A 19764-nucleotide genomic window follows, 5' to 3' on the forward strand; every position below is an offset into this window, starting at 1 on the left:
GTTGGATTCTTCGTTTTCTTCATGTTGATCGTATTGTCTTTCACCTTGACTGATTCTCTAATGTTTTTATCGACTTGTTTTTTATTATGGTCTTACCTCTTCTTTGCTCTGACCGACATGTTCTTTGCTCTACCCGACTTCTCAATAATGATGGAGGAGCTCCTTCAACATTGTTGATAAAACTCCTTGATGAAGAGATAACATAGCGAAAGCATGAAGAAGAAGTGTTAAAATGGCTTGATGTTGCAGATTGATGAAGCATCCTTAAAGGAAGTTGGGTCAACCTTGAAGAAAAAGGAAGAAAAAGCCTAGAAAAGATACTACTTCAATGAAAACCTAGATGATACACACTTCCTTTTGACATACAAAAGGATGAATAAACTTAACCTTGCAACAACAAATATGCAGTCACTTAGACACACTAACGAAGACACTTCTTTCAACCAACACAAGAGTTTACAAGTACATGCACCTTTTGCACAAAAAGTTTATTAAAAAAGCTTTTAAACTTTTTAGCAAAAAACTACTTTTTAAATATTCAACAACAAGGTATTTATAAACTTAACTTTAAAAAATAGGTTAGATAGGAAGGATATATTCATAATAATCACAAATAATTGATTATTCTAAGTTGATAATCAGTTATTTCAAAAACATTTAAAATTTCATTTTTCTTTGGATAATTAATTATCTAAAAAAATCAGCAATTATTATTGAGGAATTTTGTCAATTGATTTGATAGTTAGGTCTAGGTATATAATCAATTATTTGATAGTTAAGTCTAGTATTCCAAAATAATCATCAATTATTATCTAATAACATTTATTAGGATAGTTAAGTATGGTATATAACTTGTTGATTGATTTGATACATGTTTCTGGATTCCCATTTTGAGTTGATAAATACTGCAAGAATTTCAGACGCTTCAATATCAAATGCATAACTAAAATTTCATGATAGTCAAATCATCTAATAATTTTGTAAACATTGAATAATTTCACTTGCGTTTATGAACAAAAAAATAGATAAACTTAAAAAATATTCTTTAAAAATTATAAAAATAAATATTTTGTATGATTCTTTAACTTTTGTCTAATTATTTTAATTTCGATTTATGTAATTGTATTTTTTCCTAATACACTTAACATTGAAAAAAAATGTTATTTTTATATTTAATGTTTAATAATATGAACATGCTTTCTTTAATGTTATTTTTATTAGTTTATAAAAATGATTTTAATATATATTGAAATAATAAGAAAGTATTTTCATGTATCTTTATTACTTAATGGTAATGAAAATGAGACAAAATTGTTTATACCTTTCAAGTATTAAGATGAAGATGAATTTGTATTTAGTAAATAAACAAGGATGGTGAAAGGCATCTCGATTCTCTATTTGTTATCCTTGTATTAGGAGATAAACAATAATATATTATCTAAAAAAACATTAAACTATTTTGAAATAAAAAGAAGTTATTAATTATGTATTTTATTAAATTAATAAATAAATAAATTATCTCTTTATTTACTAAAAAGTAAAATTGTCCATTGAAAAAATGGCAAATAAATAAATCATCATATCTTTACATAATGGTATAAATTAGTATTATTACTTTTTTTTATTTATTCAATAAACAATGTAATGAATATTATTATCATGGTTTAAAAAGCAAAATAATATGAGTTGATAGAATGAGAATTAACCCAATCACTTTTTATTTATTTTTATAAATTTAAATCAATTAAAACTATTGTCATATTGAATATACTTCTTACAATTTTTACTATGTATAATTTTCTTATAGCATTATGCAATGAAACATTAGTATTTTAATCAATAATGTTATATTCTTTTTAATTTGAACTATATAAAAAGAAGAAGTAGCCCAACAAAAAATAACATTAAAACATACTTAATCATGAATTAAAAATTGAAGAAATTAATTATTTTATTCAAAATGAGGGAGAGTAATTAAAAGAAGAGACATAATAAGATATGTTTTATTAATTTGTTCAATTTACTTTACAACAACAACTCTTGAACTTGCATAAGCCACCACGAAGATAGTTAGCTTTGTCACACTCTTCGCTACAAAGATGGTTATCTACACAATGCGCTATTTGAAGGAAGCAAAGCAGCACCTCACCATCATCGATTTCCACCTTCTTCTCAATATCCCTAGCTGAACACAAAACCAAACCAAAGCACATAATTCCCAACAAAACTATCTTAACTTTTGCATTCATCATCTTCAAATCTTCTTTCTTCTTCCTTTCTACCTCGCAAAATTAAACAATCTTGGATGGAATATTACCACCACTCTTCCACCCTATTTATACAATCCTATATTTAATGCACACTTTTATTTTCTGAAATCAAATCTTTTACATTAAATGTATGATTTATTGTTTGTTAAAAAAAATTGGTTCATAAAAATATTAATCATGTGTTCCTATGTTATCTTTCTTTTTATGGTGTATAATTGTTAATTAGTTAAATGTGAAAGATCCTAACTAAATCGATTCTTTTACATTAAATGTTTACTGCTTTTGCTTTTTTAAAGGAAAAAAAATAATTAAGAAAAATATTAATAGTTTGTTCCTATATTACCTTATTTATGTGGTATATTCTTCTTAATTAATTAAATATGAAAATTATAATTAAATGCATAATAAAAGTGTAACGAATCACTGTTCTTTTAAATTAATTATAATATCATTTTGTATTAACCATAATTTTGTATTTATTAATATGGAAAGACAAGTAATCAAGATAAATATATAAATAATTGTAGGGTTTTTCTCTTTTTTTTTTTTTTGTCATTGTTTTTATTGTCGTTCCCCAATTTCAAATAATTCAAAAAGGAACGGAGGTAAAAAAAGTTGTTAGATAATAGTTTTTTTAGTAATTCTATCATGATACAAATTTTACATTAACTTGACATAACTAATGTGTCCATTTTAATGTTATTTTAAAATGTGTGGTTCCCAAAACATAAATTAAAAGGAAAGTAATTATGTCAGGTAAGTTTATTTTGGTTTTTCATTGTAACTCTCACTTTCTCCTCTCTTCAACACTCTCAATTTATTAAATTGTTTCTAGAACCTTTGACCTTTTTTACTTATTTTTAATATTTTGATTTGTTATTTATTTTTATTTTGCAAAACATTGTTTCAATAATCTTTTATATAATTATTTTCATTTTTAAACTCGTTCACAAACTTGTAAATAACTTGAATTATTGTAAAACTGGTTGGAAGAGTATAGAGTTTGTAATGAAAGTATTATCTACTATTAAGTGTTTAGACTTGTATATGGTATATAGTTATTTATTATCATGCACTGAATCTGTTTAGAGTTTATTGGACTTTTGGTTTGCTGTTATATTCAAATTATGAAGATATTTTCTACTTTCCATTTTTTAGTGTTTAAGACAACCCAACGGTAATGATTGTGGGTATTACATGTATTAATATATGAAGAACCATTCTAACTAATATAAGTTATTTTTATTGTCATAATTAATTTGTAGTAAAATTTAATTAACTAATTATATATTATTTTTCTTTATTACAGTATTTTTATAGGTATAGATTTTGGTATCACGATACGTAGGCATAATCAGTTATACCTCATTTAAGTTTTTTTAAGGCAAAGTCAATTAAAAGCTGTTACAAACAAAATTGATGTCAGTTATAAAATTAAGGGTAAATTTGTAAAGTGCCTCACTTTTAATTTAAATATGCATGTAGTGGATGAAAACTTGAGCATTAAAAAATTATTTATGTTCATTAAATAGATGCATCAACACTTAATTTATACTTAAAGAAAAAATAAAAATAATAAATTTATAGGTTATATAATGCAATAAAAAACGTGTATAAACAAAATCTCGAACATATTCTTTCTTCAATTCTATTTCGCACAAATCAAAGTAATAATAGTCTTCCCTTTCTATACAAATAGTAACTTTACTCTCAAACAAAACATTAAAAGAAAGGTTTAATGTCTCGGTAGGTCCCTATTTTCGGCGTGAATCTCAAATAGGTCCCTTTTCTTTTCGGCGTCTCAATTGGGTCCCCATTTTTGTAAAATTGTAACAATTAGGGGTCTGCCGTCAAATTGAACAAACGACCGTTTAATTGTTTGTTACGTGGCATGAACAGTTTTCAGTAATCAGACGTGGCATGATTCCCATCTCACACTGACTTTGTATCAAACACCTTCTCTTCAACCTTGCCACGTCAGCCCTATCATCTTCCACCCACTGAAACCCTAACCCTAGCCGCCACTGCCGTTCCGCTTCCGCCGCTCCCGCCAATGCCGCAAGTCGTCGCCACGGCCAGAATATCATCTCCTTCCTTTCTCGCCGGCGCATCAACGGACCACCACGGTGCCTCAACCAAGACCGCCGCCACCTTCCTTCTCCTTCGCGCAAGGGTTCGAAGCCACCACGACCGCCATCTGCGAGTTCGTCTTCGCATCACCAACATCTCGCCGCCGTCGCACAAAGTCACAGTCCTCTTCTCCACCACCATCAACCACGCCAGCCGCCGCGACACCACTCTTCTCACACGCAAATCATCGAACACGCACCAGCCACCGCAACCTTCATCGCGCCTCTCCTCCATTGACGAAAGCTTGGCACAACCATCTTCATCTTCTCCATTCTCGGAACCCAATCGCACCTTCATCTCGGATCATCACCTCGCGATCTTCACCAACCATGCCGCGACCACCACTAACCTCCCTCACCTCGCGAGCTTCCTCGCCGTTGCCCAACCTCCATGGCAGCCATCACACGCCACCGCACCTTCCCGCTCTACAATCGAACCTGCATAAAAACCAGACCTGCAAAGAAGAACCCAACAATCACAAATCGCGCACTGTTAGGCGCAGGACCCATGGCTTCCTCAAGCGGAACATGTTCGGGTTCATCTTCTCTGCTTCAGAACTCCGATTGTGTGTGAGAAGGAGAGGGGAAGATGAAGTGGGAATTACCACTATGCCCTTTCTCTAAAGCTGACCATGCCACGTAATAAACAATTAAACGGCCGTTTGTCCAATTTGACGGTAGGCCTTTAATTGTTACAATTTTACAAAAATGGGGACCCAATTGAGACGCCGAAAAGAAAAGGGACCTATTTAAGATTCACGCCGAAAATAGGGACTTACCGAGACATTAAACCTAAAAGAAACAATAATGATAGAGATAAATCTTAAATAAAAGAGTTATTGTAGAGAAGGTGATGAAATCGAATTTAATGTATGGAAGAATAAAAAATGATCACTAACTATAGCATAAACTAAATAAAAAAAAAAAAACACTTAATTAACATCCAATTCTATATATATGGTAGAGACGGATCAAAAGGGTTCTGAAACAAAATTAAGATGAAGGCCATCGCTTCAATTTTCATGGTGATGCTACTTCTTTCAACCAGCACTGGTAAGTTTTTGTTTCTGTTAGGATTTATGATTTCTATTAGGATACAAACAAAATCTCATATAAAACAAAACATGAGATAATATAAGTTTATATACATATAAAATATCTTTTTTGGTAAGAAATTTTATGGAATAATATCAAAAACATATATGTAAGGGTTTGATTTAAAACGGATAATACTTTATCAGTATTAAAACGAATAATATTTTATCAGTGTAGAGTTTTATTAGTATAGAGATCTATATCTGGATTGAACCTCCTTACCGTTTCTTTGAACAAAATTCTTGATTGAATATCAAATGTGGTTTGTGTTGTGCAGGAAATGAAGGAGCTTTGAAAATGGTAGAGGGAACAAGGGTTGAGAAATCGTTGTTCCAAGCTTGCACAGACAAACTATACGACAACTGTGAAGACAATATCCCGTGTTTGAGACTTTGTCGCAAGAAATATGGCTTCTTAGGAAGTGGTGAATGTAATAACAAAAAAGAATGTATTTGTACTCACCCATGTTAACTCTTTCATCTTCTTCCAATTACAATTTCAATCTTATTTCTTATAAATCAGTATTGAATCCTTCAAATAAAATTACTCTTTTATAGTATATTTATGCTTTAATTTTTTTTTTAATTCCTCATCAAGTATATCAACTTATGAAAGAAGATGAAGATGCAATAAGAGTATCTTATCTCCACTATACGATTCAGTCTCTCAGATTTTAATTTAATTTTTACATGTTTTGAAAATCTTTCTCTGTAATTTTTACATCAATACAAAATAATGATAATGGATTGGTACAAATTTGATAATTTTATCTTTGTTTTTAAATTTTTAAAATAAAAAGTCATCCTTATCACAGTTTTCATAGTTAATGAATATTAATTTTTCCTCTCATTTACTTTTTATTATGAAACCGTTTCAAATATTAATTAAATAATTTTTTTATAAAAATGAAAAAACACAATAAAAAAATATTGTTATTAAATATTTAATATAAAAAAATACATATTTTTTCTCTAAAATAAAAAATAAAATAAAAATTATAATTATATAATTAAAATACAAAACTTAAGACCATTGAAAAATTAATAAAAATTTATTATATTATCTTAAACTTTTAATAAAAGGAACACGTTACTGTTATATTTCTAGAAAAACTCCTAACTTTTTTTAGTAATATTTTTAATCATCCAAACAAAGAAATGTATGATTCCTACAAAAAAATTAAATATTGTCCAACAATACTAATATTTATATAATTTTGTTGGCTTAAATTCATTTTTCCATTCCTATTAGGTAATTTTATTTTATTAATTCATTTGAAAAAACTACAACTAAAATTAAATATTTACATTTTTTTCCAAAATACTGTATTTAACCTGATACTTTTAATTGATTATTTTTAACTACTTTAATTTTTAGGGTTTTTTTTATTTGTCCTTCCCATTTTAGAAAAAAAAAAGGTCAAAAGAAACAGAAAACGCTTTTTGTCCATTTGAAAAAAACAATTGTTCCAGTCTATTTAAGAATGTTTTCTTTAAAAATATTATTTTGAGAAAAAAAAATCCATTTAAATCTTTCTTTTTCAAGGCAAAGTCAATGAAAAAGAATTAAAAATGAAACTGATTTGTGTCAAATACAAAATTAAGGACAGATTTGTGTAAAATTGATTTGAGCATCCTCCTATCTTCATCCCATTTTTAAATAGAAACAAATAAAAATAATTTATACGAATAATAAATTTATTGAAACAAATATATTTATGAATATAAGAAATGAAATTGAAATTAAAGAACGAAGTAAGTAAGTTATTATTTGTGACCGAAATCATAAAATGACATTTGTTATTAATATGCAATCGAAATAGTAATTGATTATTTTTCTAATGATAATAATTTGGTTAATGGTCATAATTATCATACTGTTTTGATCGCCATATGTTTAGATGTGACTAATTTTTACTTACCAATTAAAAGTGGATTGCTAATTGTTTTGTGACTAAGACTTTAGCTATCATATGTTTTTTATCACAATTTTACTTTTTAATTGATTTAAACTTTTTAAGGAATAAGAATGACCTTTAAAATGTATTGTTTTTATAGTGTAATAGGGAAAATATATGTGCTACAACATGTGTTCATATTTTTTTATAATAATAAAATAATAAAATTATTATGATTATTATTTTATAATTACAAAATTAAATATAAATAATTTTTATAATTTTATTTTAAGTAGTTTTTATTTATTTTATAGATAATTTTTAAATAAAAAAATGATTAAACTTATAAAATCGGTTAAACTTAAATAAATGGTTACTTGTAATATTGATAAAATAATAATTTTAATTTAAAAATCTGAAGGATAAAATTAAAAAAAAAATATAAAAACTAAAAAGGGAAATGTTCTTTACATATAAATATAAATATAGGCGTGTTTCCGAATTAACGTAAAAGAGTCAAATAACAATAAATGATAAATATCAAATGAAAATAATGCTATCAAATTAACGTACAGAAGAGTCAAATGGTGACTGATTATATCATAAATTAATAAATAAAAAATAAAAAAGTTACAAGCATTCAATACTATATATATACATATATGCTGTAGCAAATGATGAAATAGTAAAATAGTACATTGCTCTGAAAACAAACTAAGATGAAGGCCATCTCTTCAATTTTCATGGTGATGCTCCTTCTTTCAACCATTGGTATGTTTTCGTTATTTTGACACACATAAATTCATTATTTTTTTTAATATAAAAGTTTATTTTTTATAATAATTTTATGTGTTCAATAAATATAAATAAAATTGTGTTGTTGGAAGTTTTACTTTTACGGGATAAGTCAATTTAGAATATATAGATAAATGTAAATCTCGCCCAGTCAGTTTTATAAAATTGAGATAGACTTAAAAGTTCACTTCTTAACTTCTATATCAAAGTTATAATTAGAGTTTATCCTAACGATATTTGTTGTTTGTTAGATATGTTATTTGACATATTATTGAATCATCTATTAACGTCTAATCTCGATTATGATTTGTTTGAAAAAGGTGGTTTAAATATTGAATATGGTTTATGTTGTGCAGAAAAAGAAGGAGCAATGGTGGAGGGAACAAGGGTTGAGAAAAAGTTGTGGGAGATTTGCATAGAAAAACTATACTGGAAATGTGAAGACAATGACAAGTGTTTCACTGTTTGTCGCGAGAAATATGGTTACTTAGCAAGTGGTGTATGTAATTACGAAGAAGAATGTGTCTGTCGTCACCCTTGTTAAGTCTTTCATCTTCTTTCAATTACACTTTCAATTTTCATCTTCTCTTCCAATTAGCGTTGGATTGGATCCTTCATAATAAAATTAATCTTTTTATATTATATTTATGCTTTCTAATTCTTTCAATTTTATTTTTAATTTCTCTCCATTATACAAAATTTAGATTTTAATTTAATGTTTACTTGTTTCATTGGGTCTTGTTTTTAAAATCTTTTTGGAATTTTTACTCCGATTCAAAGAAATGGTAAAAGGGTAGGTATGATATTCCTTAAAGTAAAAAATTATTACACATTTTGTTTTTTATTTCAAATATTAAAATTAAATTATATTTATATAAATATAAATATTAAATAAAATGAATGAATTTAAAATAATTATAAAAAAAATAAAGATATTGAATACTTATAAATGATTAAGAAAATTATGACAATAAAAAATAATATAAAACTTATCGGATTATCTAAAATTTAAAGTATTTTAATAATTTAAGACGGAAATAAGATTGAGCTAGAAACAAGAAACAATATGAGAACCTGAGTTTATATTTATATATATATATATATATATATATATATATATATATATATATATATACCTGAATATAATTTAAAAAAAATTGAATAACAAGATTATGTTTTATCTAATTGTTTTTATATTTCCAATGCAAAAAAAAATGTATATTTTTATTACCATGGCCAAGAGTTTTTGGATTTTGTTTTTTATATCACGTTAGCATATTCTGAGATTTTATAAGACTTCATGATCCAATATATGTGATTCCTCTTAGAAATATTCTCATCCAATGTTTAATTTTAAGTATAAGTATCTAAAGTAATAATTCAATTTAAATTAAACAGTAAAATATGTTTACAATATCTAAATTTGGATGCGAAAATTGAGTTTGTCTCTATTTTATCATTAAACTTTTCTCAGGTGTAACATTTTAGGTAAAACATTTCTTTGTTTTCCTTGAATCTGAAGTTTTAAAATAGTGTTTATGCAGTTTACCTTTTACATAAAACATTCATTTATGAGACAAAATTTTAAAAAAAAAGTATTGTCATTTTTGAAAATCTAAAATAAAAATTGTACTAAAAAGTTACCATCTTATTCTTATTAAATCATTTTACATAGTAACGAATTAATTTTTTAACAAAAGTAATAACCTGTCGTGATTTGAAAGGCAGGTGTAAATTTAGATTATTAAACAATTGTAGAAAACATTTGAAATTGAAGCTGAAAATTAGAAGTGTTATTGCATTCTGATATATAAAATTACTTCACTTTATTTTTATTATAGATGTTTCTTAGTATTCACTAAAAAAGTTTCACACTGCATGAGTGCTTGGACTGAATGCATTTGTTTTGGATTGTTTACTGGCTAATTGAGTATTAAGAATTGTTTCGGCGGTAGGGGTTGAGTCGTCCAATGCCTCCACGTCTTCTTCTTCTCGTTTTTCGAATGTCCGACTTTTGCTCTTTACTTCTTGATTTCCTTCTCTGCGTGTGGGTGGGAGACCTGCGAAAGTGTCAAAGTCAGTTTGAGAGCAATGGCGTTTTTCGACAGAACAGTAATAAATGTGCAGCAACCTATCTATCACTTACCCTCTGTATTTATAGTTTTTGCTATGGGCTGTGATTAGTGAAAAGTTAATCACGACCCAAATTCACCCCAATAGCTTTTAACCACTACTTATCTTAAACTCTTAAACTTTGTTAATTAGCGATGTGGCCGAATGGTCTCTCATAGTTTGATCTTTCAACCGGCCGACCCACGTAAGCAGTCTGGTCGCCTGCCGGTATGACCGGCCATCCATATAGGCAATTTAATTACTTGGCAGTATGACCGGCCGTCCTCATATGAGTTACTGTTTATCCAGATGGCAAGCCGCAAGATTGCGTAATCATCGACCTACGGACGTCCGGCCTTCCCGATGACAAGCGGAAAGGTACTATGGTTGGACTATTGTGGTTATGCAGACGTTCGGTCTGTTTGATGCCCGGTCCCAACTTGTACAAGAATATATCAACTCATTTAACATATTTTTTTTTTGTAATGGAAAAGTGAAAAGTAATTTGTTAAACGAGCGTAAAAGTGTCTTATGAATTTTTTCCTAAGTTTGATATCTCTCCGAAATGGTTAACCTTCAAAGTCAAAGTCGTGCATTTTGTGTTGTAGTGGCTAGAAATATCCTCTTAGAAAAGAAAGGTCATTTCAATGGACTCCATTACCTGCTTGACACGTATAAGTGAGAAGGCATGATTGTGAAAATAGTACTTCACATTATACAAACAGACCCTTAGGACTGGGTGATTGAAAGGTTCAAAGAACGTTGAAAATTGAGCAGTGGATACTTCATTAATTTCTCTCTAGTTAAAGGTAAGGTTTGCTTGTGTAACTTTTTTCTTGTTTTGAATTGTATGATTTTGATTGTGAGATTGTGCTTATGTTATTAAGGGTTACGTTTAGTTCTTGCAGAAGGTGTTGATGGGGGTGAAGTAGGTGATTGTGAAGTGACTCGATCAAAGTACTCATGGCAGTAGAGTGTATAAGTGGGGCATTTCTGGCAGCTGCCTTTCAAGTGACTTTAGACAAGTTGGCTTCAAGGGATATCCAAGACTACTTCCATGGAAGTAAACTCAAGGATAAGATGCTCAAAAAGCTAGATATTGTGCTGAACTCCATCAACCAAGTGCTGGAGGATGCAGAGGAAAGGCAGTACAAAACCTCAAACGTGATGAACTGGCTTGATCAGCTGAAAGAGGCTATATATGAAGCAGAATTGCTATTAGATGAGGTTGCCAATGAGGCATCAAGACAGAAGCTGGAAGCTGAACTTCAGCCTGCAACTAGCAAGGTGAGAGGCTTCTTCAAGGCTTTTGTTAATCCATTTGACATGGAAATTGCATCTAGGGTTGAAGAACTACTAGAGAACATACAATTTCTTGCAAGCCAAAAGGATATGCTAGGATTAAGAAAGGGGATTTTTTCTGGCAATGAAGTTGGAGTCAGTTGGAAACAATCCAAGCAATTGCCAACTACATCCTTGGTGGATGAATCTAGCATTTGTGGTAGAGAGGAAGATAAAGAGGAAATCATAAAACTTTTACTTTCAGACAATGTCACATGCAATCAGGTGCCCATAATTAGTATAGTTGGAATGGGAGGGATGGGTAAGACCACCCTTAGTCAGCTTGTGTATAATGACCAAAGGGTACTAGATCAATTTGAGCTTAAAGCTTGGGTCTATGTTTCACAAGATTTTGATGTTGTTGCTGTCACAAGAGCAATTCTTAAGGCATTTGGGTCCAAAGGAGCAGAAGAAAAAGACTTAAACCTACTTCAACTTGAATTGAAGCAGAGACTGATGAGAAAGAGATATTTCCTTGTTCTAGATGATGTTTGGAACGAAGACTATTCAAGTTGGGGGGTACTGCAGATCCCCTTCATTTATGGACCTTCAGGAAGTAGGATTCTTATTACCACTCGTAATGAGAAGGTAGCATTGGTCATGAACTCCTCCCATCTATATCATTTGAAGCCATTGGAGAAAGAAGATTGTTGGAAGCTATTTTCAGATGTTGCATTTCATGACAAGGATGCCACCAAATATCCATATCTTGTATCAGTTGGCAGTAAAATTGTTGACAAGTGTGGAGGATTGCCTTTAGCTTTGAAAGCATTGGGAAATATCTTGCGAGTGAAATTCTCCCAGCATGAATGGGTTAAGATATTGGAGAGTGATATGTGGCACCTATCTGACAACGATGCCAACATTAACCCTGCTCTTAGATTGAGTTACCATAATCTCCCCTCTTATTTGAAACGCTGTTTTGCTCATTGCTCCATATTTCCAAAGGGTTATGAGTTTGACAGAGATCAGCTAATCCAACTGTGGATGGCAGAAGGTTTGTTGAATTGCTGCCAAATAAATAAGAGTGAAGAAGAGTTAGGCATTGAGTTCTTCAATGATCTAGTAGCAAGGTCATTTTTTCAACAATCAAGACGCCGTGCTTCGTGCTTCACTATGCATGATCTTCTTAATGATTTAGCAAAATCTGTCTCAGGAGAATTTTGTTCACAGATAAGTGGCAGTTTGGAGAAAATTATAACCAAAAGAGCACGCCACATTTCATGGTCTAGCAAAATTAACATTGATGATAAATTCTTGGAGCATATTAGTAAGTGTAACAGATTACGTTGTTTTGTGGCATTCAAATGGGAATTTGGCAGAGGAGGCTTGATCTACACTGATAAACAACGTATTCTGTTGTCTACATTGAAATATTTACGCGTGCTATCCTTCCATGATTGTCTTCTCACTGAATTAGTTGATGATATAGGCAATTTAAAGCTTTTGCGTTATTTAGACCTTTCGTACACTAAGATTAAAAGATTGCCTGACTCCATTTGTAGGCTGCATAATCTGCAGACACTGCTACTATTATGGTGCTATGATTTGGATGAGCTTCCCATAGATTTGCACAAACTTGTCAACTTGCGTCATCTTGATTTGCGTATGAGCGGGATAAACAAGATGCCAAACCACATAGGAAGGCTGAAACATCTTCGCACACTGACTAGTTTTTTTATCAGGAAGCATGATGTTAAGGAATTGGGAAATCTCAGCAATCTTCAAGGAACACTTTCAATTTTCCGGTTAGAAAATGTCACCGATCCTGCGGATGCCATGGAAGCTAATCTGAAAGGTAAAAAGCATTTAGATGGATTAGTGTTGAATTGGGGTAACAAATTTGGAAGGTGCAATGAAAATGAGGACTCAATAATAGAAAGACAGGTGTTGGAGGCTCTTCAACCAAATGGGAACTTGAAAAAGCTTTCTGTTTTACGTTATGATGGAACCAGCTTTCCAAGATGGTTTGGGGGATCTCATTTGCCCAATTTAGTGTCCATTGCACTGACTGAAAGCAAATTCTGCTTTGTGTTACCACCATTTGGGCAGCTTCCCTCTCTGAAGGAGCTTTCCATATCATGCTTTTATGGAATAGAGGTCATTGGTCCTGAGTTCTGTGGTAATGATTCCTCAAATACTCCTTTCAGATCTCTTGAAATATTGAAATTTGAGGAAATGAATGCATGGAAAGAATGGTGCAGTTTTGAAGATCACAATGAAGAAGGCCAAGGTTTGTCTTGTCTTAAAGAGCTTTCTGTGAGGCGTTGTCCATGGTTGAGAAGGGCCCTTCCTCAACACCTTCCTTCTCTGCAGAAATTGGAAATTTGTGAATGCCCACACTTGGAGGATTCAGTTCCCAAGGCTGTAAGTATTCATGAGATGAAGTTGCGTTTGTGTGAAAAACTTTTCCTGAAAGATTTTCCATCCAGCTTGAAAAAGGCCACAATTCATGGAACTTGCATCATTGAGGCATGCCTCCACCAAATTCTTGTCAACAATCCCTTCCTTGAAGAGCTGAAAATCCACAACTTTCATGGTCTAAATAAAAAATGGTCCTCTTTGGATTTGCACAGACATGATTCTCTTGTCACTCTCTCTATAACAAGCTGGTACTCTTCCTCTTTGCCCTTTGCACTACACTTGTTTTCCAATCTTCATTCTCTACTTTTTCATGATTGTCCTTTTCTTGAGTCATTTCCCGAGGGGGGTTTGCCTTCAAGCTTACGCAAACTCGAAATTGAGGATTGTCCCAAGCTGGTTGCTTCTAGGGAGAAGTGGGGATTGTTCAAACTCCATTCTCTCACAGAGTTAAGAGTTAGTGATGACTTTGAAAATGTGAAGTCTTTCCCAGAGGATGGATTGCTACCACCTACTCTCAGTGTGCTCTACTTAATTGCATGTTCAAAGCTAACACACACAAACTATAAGGGTTTGCTCCATCTGAAATCTCTCAACTCCTTCTATATTTTATGTTGCCCTCTTCTTCAATCTTTGCCAGAAGCAGCTTTATCCAACTCTCTTTCTGTTCTCTACATTCATGATTGCCCTTTACTGAAGCAGCGTTACCAAAGGGATGGAGAGCATTGGCGTAAAATTCACCACATCCCTTCTGTGATTATATCATAGCAGCAGTTGAAACACAAGCCAAATTCATCCATATTTTAATACCCAGTCTAAGCTTTCACAGGGAGAAAAGGGGAAAAGATATCTATTCTACCACAGCTCATGACGTGATTTCTTAGAATAATGATACTTTTCACATCACATTTTACAACTTTTTACAACACTAATAATGCTCCATGTTTATAATAAGTTGTTAAAATATTATTATATTTCTTAGTTGACCTACATCTACGAATGCATATATAAAGTACTTATTACATCAATCATTGTGAAGTTATAAAGAATCACTCCTCCAACTAACATGGTTCATTTGGTAAAGATATTGTTAATGTATTTTATTATAATTTTATTAGTCTTTATTAGATTATTTTTTACCTAGATTGATGTCAGGATTTATCATTAACTAGTGTAAATAGGAAATCTTCTATAATCTCTCCCTTTGCATATCTTTTGTAATTTCTCATATAAAAATATTGTGTTGCCTATTTAAGAAAATAGAGTCTTTTGCAAAATATTTATCACTGATTACTAAATATTATTTTGTAAACTTCTATACTTTCAATTTCTTTCATAACCTAACAACACATATATATTCCTTTGCATATCAAGAATTTCATTCATATAAGTCAACATGTAATTTGATATTTTACTATAAAATTGATCATTCTTTTCTATCAAGCATAATTATAATTATCATTACAATTTTCATTACATAATCACTTCTATCATCATATAATATTTTTTTACAAACTAGTAGTATCCTTACGGAACTTAAAAATTTATATTTTGGATTACACATTTTAAAATATAATTTCAAGATATGAATTGACCAATTTATAGGTAATAATTAATGTCCATAATTAAGTTATATATTATGTATTTCATGATAGTCTTATAAGTTAAAGAAAATGTAACTACAATTTTCAATAATAGATCATTCAATCTAGAAAAATTTTCAAACTGCATAATCTAAAAATAATTTAAAAATCATGATAGGCTCACTGTTATTTAAAGACGTTTAAGAAAAACACCAAATACTTATCAAATGAACTATTTAACTTTAACCTCTACTAAGCCTTGACCTCCATGAGTAATTTTTTGCCAAAAACAACATTCAAAGCAGGAGTTGAAGTGCATGAATGAAGGGCAACACAAAAAGAGAGTTTTTGAAGCTTCAAAGAGATATAGATCAGAAAAGATGAAAGAGATATTTAAATAATAAGGTGAAGAAAAAAAATGTGAGGGTGCAAGAATTAATAGTCTGGGTCTTAAATACCAAGCCCACCGGCCCAAAACGTGTGGGTTGGGGGAGGAGGGATTGCTGATTGGATTAAAAAGAAAAATTCGAAAGAAGTGACTTAGGGTTTTTGCAGAGTCTCTTACATATAAAACGAAGTCCTTATCTAGTAGTATCGGTTAGCTCTTACACTTCACAATCTGTTCCAAACCACGTAAGCTTCAAGAAGGTATATCGTGCTTCTCACCTTACAAGGTCTTCGTTACCTTAATCGGTTTGGGTATTTTCGATACGGTTTTTGATCTTTACCTGTGGTTGATGTAATGATTTCAGTTTGTATTCGAGAATCCAATTCATGGGGTAGATTTGGTGTATCTTTTGATTCTAAAGTTTGTGGGAATTTTTTCGATTTTTTGTTTTACAAGTATTAATTGTTACTATTAATTATTATTATTATTTAGATTCGGGTACTCTTATTAATATCAATTATTTATATTACATAATGAGAAAGACTGGAGATAGATGTGTGCTGATTTCTTTTGTTTCTTTTTTATTGCTTGTGCAAGAAAGAAAGGACAAATTTAGGGATGCGATGGTTTTCGGAGTTACTTGATTGGACGTTTGTATGTGGCATTTGGAATTTGTATTTTGAGGATGCTTGAATTGCATCTGGGAATGAGTTGAATAAAAGGGTTTGGTTCTTTTGGGTTGTTCAGTGGGGAATAATACTGGGGATCTGAACTGTGGTTACTGTGTTCACTACCGGTTTTATTTGCTGTATGTATGGGGGAACTGAACGTGGGTGTGTGTCTTTCAATGTATTTGGATACCCGTGCTTCATATTTTTATTTCTTTGATTATAAGCTTATGTTATATAAATGTGATATTATTTTGTCTTTTTTATATGCTAATTATTTGATTTCTTTTATATTTTAGGTGATTTCTGGCTATGTTTTAACCAGTTGAGAATTACGTTTTAAATTATTTATAATTGTATGCCTTTTGTATATAACCAATTCCCCTTGATATTGTTACCGGCAGTTTATCCCCCTTTGTCAAAGCTGTAGTGATTTACTTTCTTTCCGTGAAACTTATTTTTGTTTCTTTGCTTGTATACAGATGGATGTAGAAAGGTTGAAGAAGATGGCCAGTTCTGTTCGAACTGGTGGAAAGGGTACCATGAGAAGGTATATTTGTATGTCAAAATCTGATTTTATTCCATATCAATTTATGTTTTCTAATATCATTATATACTCCTATATGTTTCCCAAAATAATTTGATGCAACAATTAAAATCTTCATAGATTTTTACTAGCCATGCATTGACATTTTCTTATTGCACTTATATTAGAAATGTTGACATTATCATTTTAAATTATGTATTTGCCCTCTCTTGTAGGAAGAAGAAGGCTGTCCACAAGACTACTACTACAGATGACAAGAGGCTTCAAAGCACCCTGAAGAGAATAGGGGTGAATGCTATCCCTGCAATTGAGGAAGTCAACATCTTTAAGGATGATGTAGTTATCCAGTTTTTAAACCCTAAAGGTAAATATTGATGGGTGATATTTTTAGTGTACATTTGTTTCGACATAGTAAGGATTGATGTAGTTATCCAGTTATCCAGTTTTTAAACCCTAATTGTTAAACATGGAATCTATTGCAGTGCAAGCATCTATTGCTGCCAATACTTGGGTTGTTAGTGGTTCTCCTCAAACAAAGAGTAAGTTTATATATACATCTCGTTCTTCATTTCTGTTTGCTGTTGTAACATCTGACTTGGTTTATGCTGTCTGCGTTGGTGTGTTGCTAAGTCTTAACTTCTTTAGAGATCATTCCTCAGTATCTTATGCAAATGTGTGTGTTCAGTCCGGCTAAGTCAATCTTCAGGCATTGCAGGTGTCAATTGCCTTATGGGCATGGACATCTTAATTGAATGTTTATCACATGAAATGTCCAGACTTGTTATTTTAAATTGGAGCATACATAACATAATTTTCCTCCATTTCTAGCATTAGACTTAACTACAGAATTCCATTTTATTTTTAACTGATCTCGATCTCCTTCTAGATTACATTTTACTTAACACAATTTTCTGTTTCGCAGAACTGCAGGATATTCTCCCTAACATCATCCACCAATTAGGTGTGTGATATGTATCTTCTTAAAGCTTAAGCTTTAGATTCATTTTTTTCTTTCTCTGTCTTGCTAATCTGTAGCTGTTTATTCTAAAAAAAATGCAGGGCCAGATAACCTGGAAAACCTAAAGAAACTAGCTGAACAATTTCAGAAGCAGGCACCTGAAGCAGGAGCTGCTGCAACCACAGCACAGGATGATGATGATGATGAGGCTGTCCCGGATCTTGTCCCAGGAGAGACTTTTGAGGCAGTTGCTGAGGAGACTAAGTCTTAGAATTTTTTTACTGTGTCGTCTTTTATATATTTTGGATGTTTCTTAAGCTTTTTGCTTTCATTTTTGCCCTTTTAAAATTGAAAGTTTTTCAGGTGTTGTTTATACTTTAAATTGTTAAAACACTCTTAATTGTGGGCCCCATCATCTAACTGGAAAGTGTTACTATCTGACTGCACCTGAGTTTGTGTATTGTATGTTCATTTTTCGAGGTAAAAATCAATTTTGTTAATTTACACTTTTTGTTACCTCATGCAAGCAGCCAATTCTGAAGTTTGTGGGGTTATGTTGTAATGCCAGTGAATAAGAATCCATCATTAATATTTTGAGGAAGAGATTTATGCAGACACAGCTGACATGAAATTAGTGGTGATGAAACTGGGTTTGTCCTCAAACTTCTACAAACCCGGAAGTGTTTGAGATATATTTGGATGTTTTTATTGTTACGATTGAAATTTTGTTAAAGTCTCGAACTGAAGATTGCTTTATGCCGAGTTATCTGTTTAACATCTAAACCATTCGATCGTATGAATATGTATATAATTGTTAGATGCTAGATTACAATTAAGAATGTATAAACTAAAAGACAAGCACGTAGCAGAATTAAGAACTACATAATGCCTGCGAGAGTACTCTAAATGTTCTATATTAATATAGGTTACTCATCACAGCTCCAGTTGATTGAAAGAATTTTGATTTTGATAAATTTTCAAATTGAGCTAATCATGACTGTAAATATTATCTCACAACGAAGACTTCATAATTTAAATCAATTATTCAAAACCCAAGAACGTGGTGAGAATGCTAATACATGGATTAACTATTCAAACATAAACAAGTATTTTGGTTTTATTCTTATATCTTTTTACTATTACTTGATGTGTTGTTTAAAACCCTAAGTGCATAATATAAATTCTTTTAAAATCTTATGTCTTGCTATTACTTTTCCATTTCTTAAAATCTTTATAGTATAAATTCACTAAAATTTTAACTACAAAATCTTAATCACAAAAGGCTTTTAAAAAAAATCACGACAATCCTATGTAATCTTGTAAAATTATCAATATTTATTTTGTCAAGCACGTACATCTTTGTTTGAATTATATTTGAAGATTATTTTTTTTTCTTGGATAATTGATAAATATTATATGTATTTGTCTCCTAAAGTTTTCAGATAAGACAGATAATAAATGAAAGAAAAATATGGAGTGTTTAATAATAAAAAAGAAAAGAAAAAAATTTATTTTTAGATTTTTATATTATATTTGAAATTGGATTCGTGCCTTTCAAGGTGTTTGATAATAAAAAAGAGAAAATAATTTTGATTAAGTATGTTTTTAGTTTTTAAATTT

At 30.7% G+C, this 19764-nt stretch overlaps 2 protein-coding genes across 3 annotated transcripts; both read left to right on the forward strand.

Annotated features, from left to right (window-relative positions):
• Window positions 1–10514: 10514 nt before the first annotated feature.
• On the forward strand, window positions 10515–15052 carry LOC108333368 (putative disease resistance protein RGA4). The gene is made up of 3 exons (XM_017568791.2): window positions 10515–10676; window positions 10907–11107; window positions 11198–15052. The coding sequence occupies exon 3, from the start codon at window positions 11262–11264 to the stop codon at window positions 14766–14768; it is 3507 nt and encodes a 1168-aa protein (XP_017424280.1). The 5' UTR covers window positions 10515–10676; window positions 10907–11107; window positions 11198–11261; the 3' UTR covers window positions 14769–15052.
• A 1018-nt stretch (window positions 15053–16070) lies between these two features.
• On the forward strand, window positions 16071–18648 carry LOC108333102 (nascent polypeptide-associated complex subunit beta). Of its 2 annotated transcripts, none has more exons than XM_017568438.2 (6): window positions 16071–16257; window positions 17122–17189; window positions 17402–17550; window positions 17669–17725; window positions 18109–18147; window positions 18246–18648. In XM_017568438.2, exons 2-6 carry the CDS (start codon window positions 17122–17124, stop codon window positions 18413–18415), a joined length of 483 nt encoding a protein of 160 aa, XP_017423927.2. In that variant the 5' UTR covers window positions 16071–16257; the 3' UTR covers window positions 18416–18648. The 2 variants fall into 2 exon arrangements, with proteins under 2 accessions (XP_017423927.2, XP_017423926.2); XM_017568437.2 differs by having other exon boundaries at window positions 16075–16231.
• Window positions 18649–19764: the final 1116 nt, after the last annotated feature.

This window comes from Vigna angularis, chromosome 11 (assembly GCF_016808095.1).
Source record: "Vigna angularis cultivar LongXiaoDou No.4 chromosome 11, ASM1680809v1, whole genome shotgun sequence".
Classification (NCBI taxonomy): Eukaryota; Viridiplantae; Streptophyta; class Magnoliopsida; order Fabales; family Fabaceae; genus Vigna; species Vigna angularis.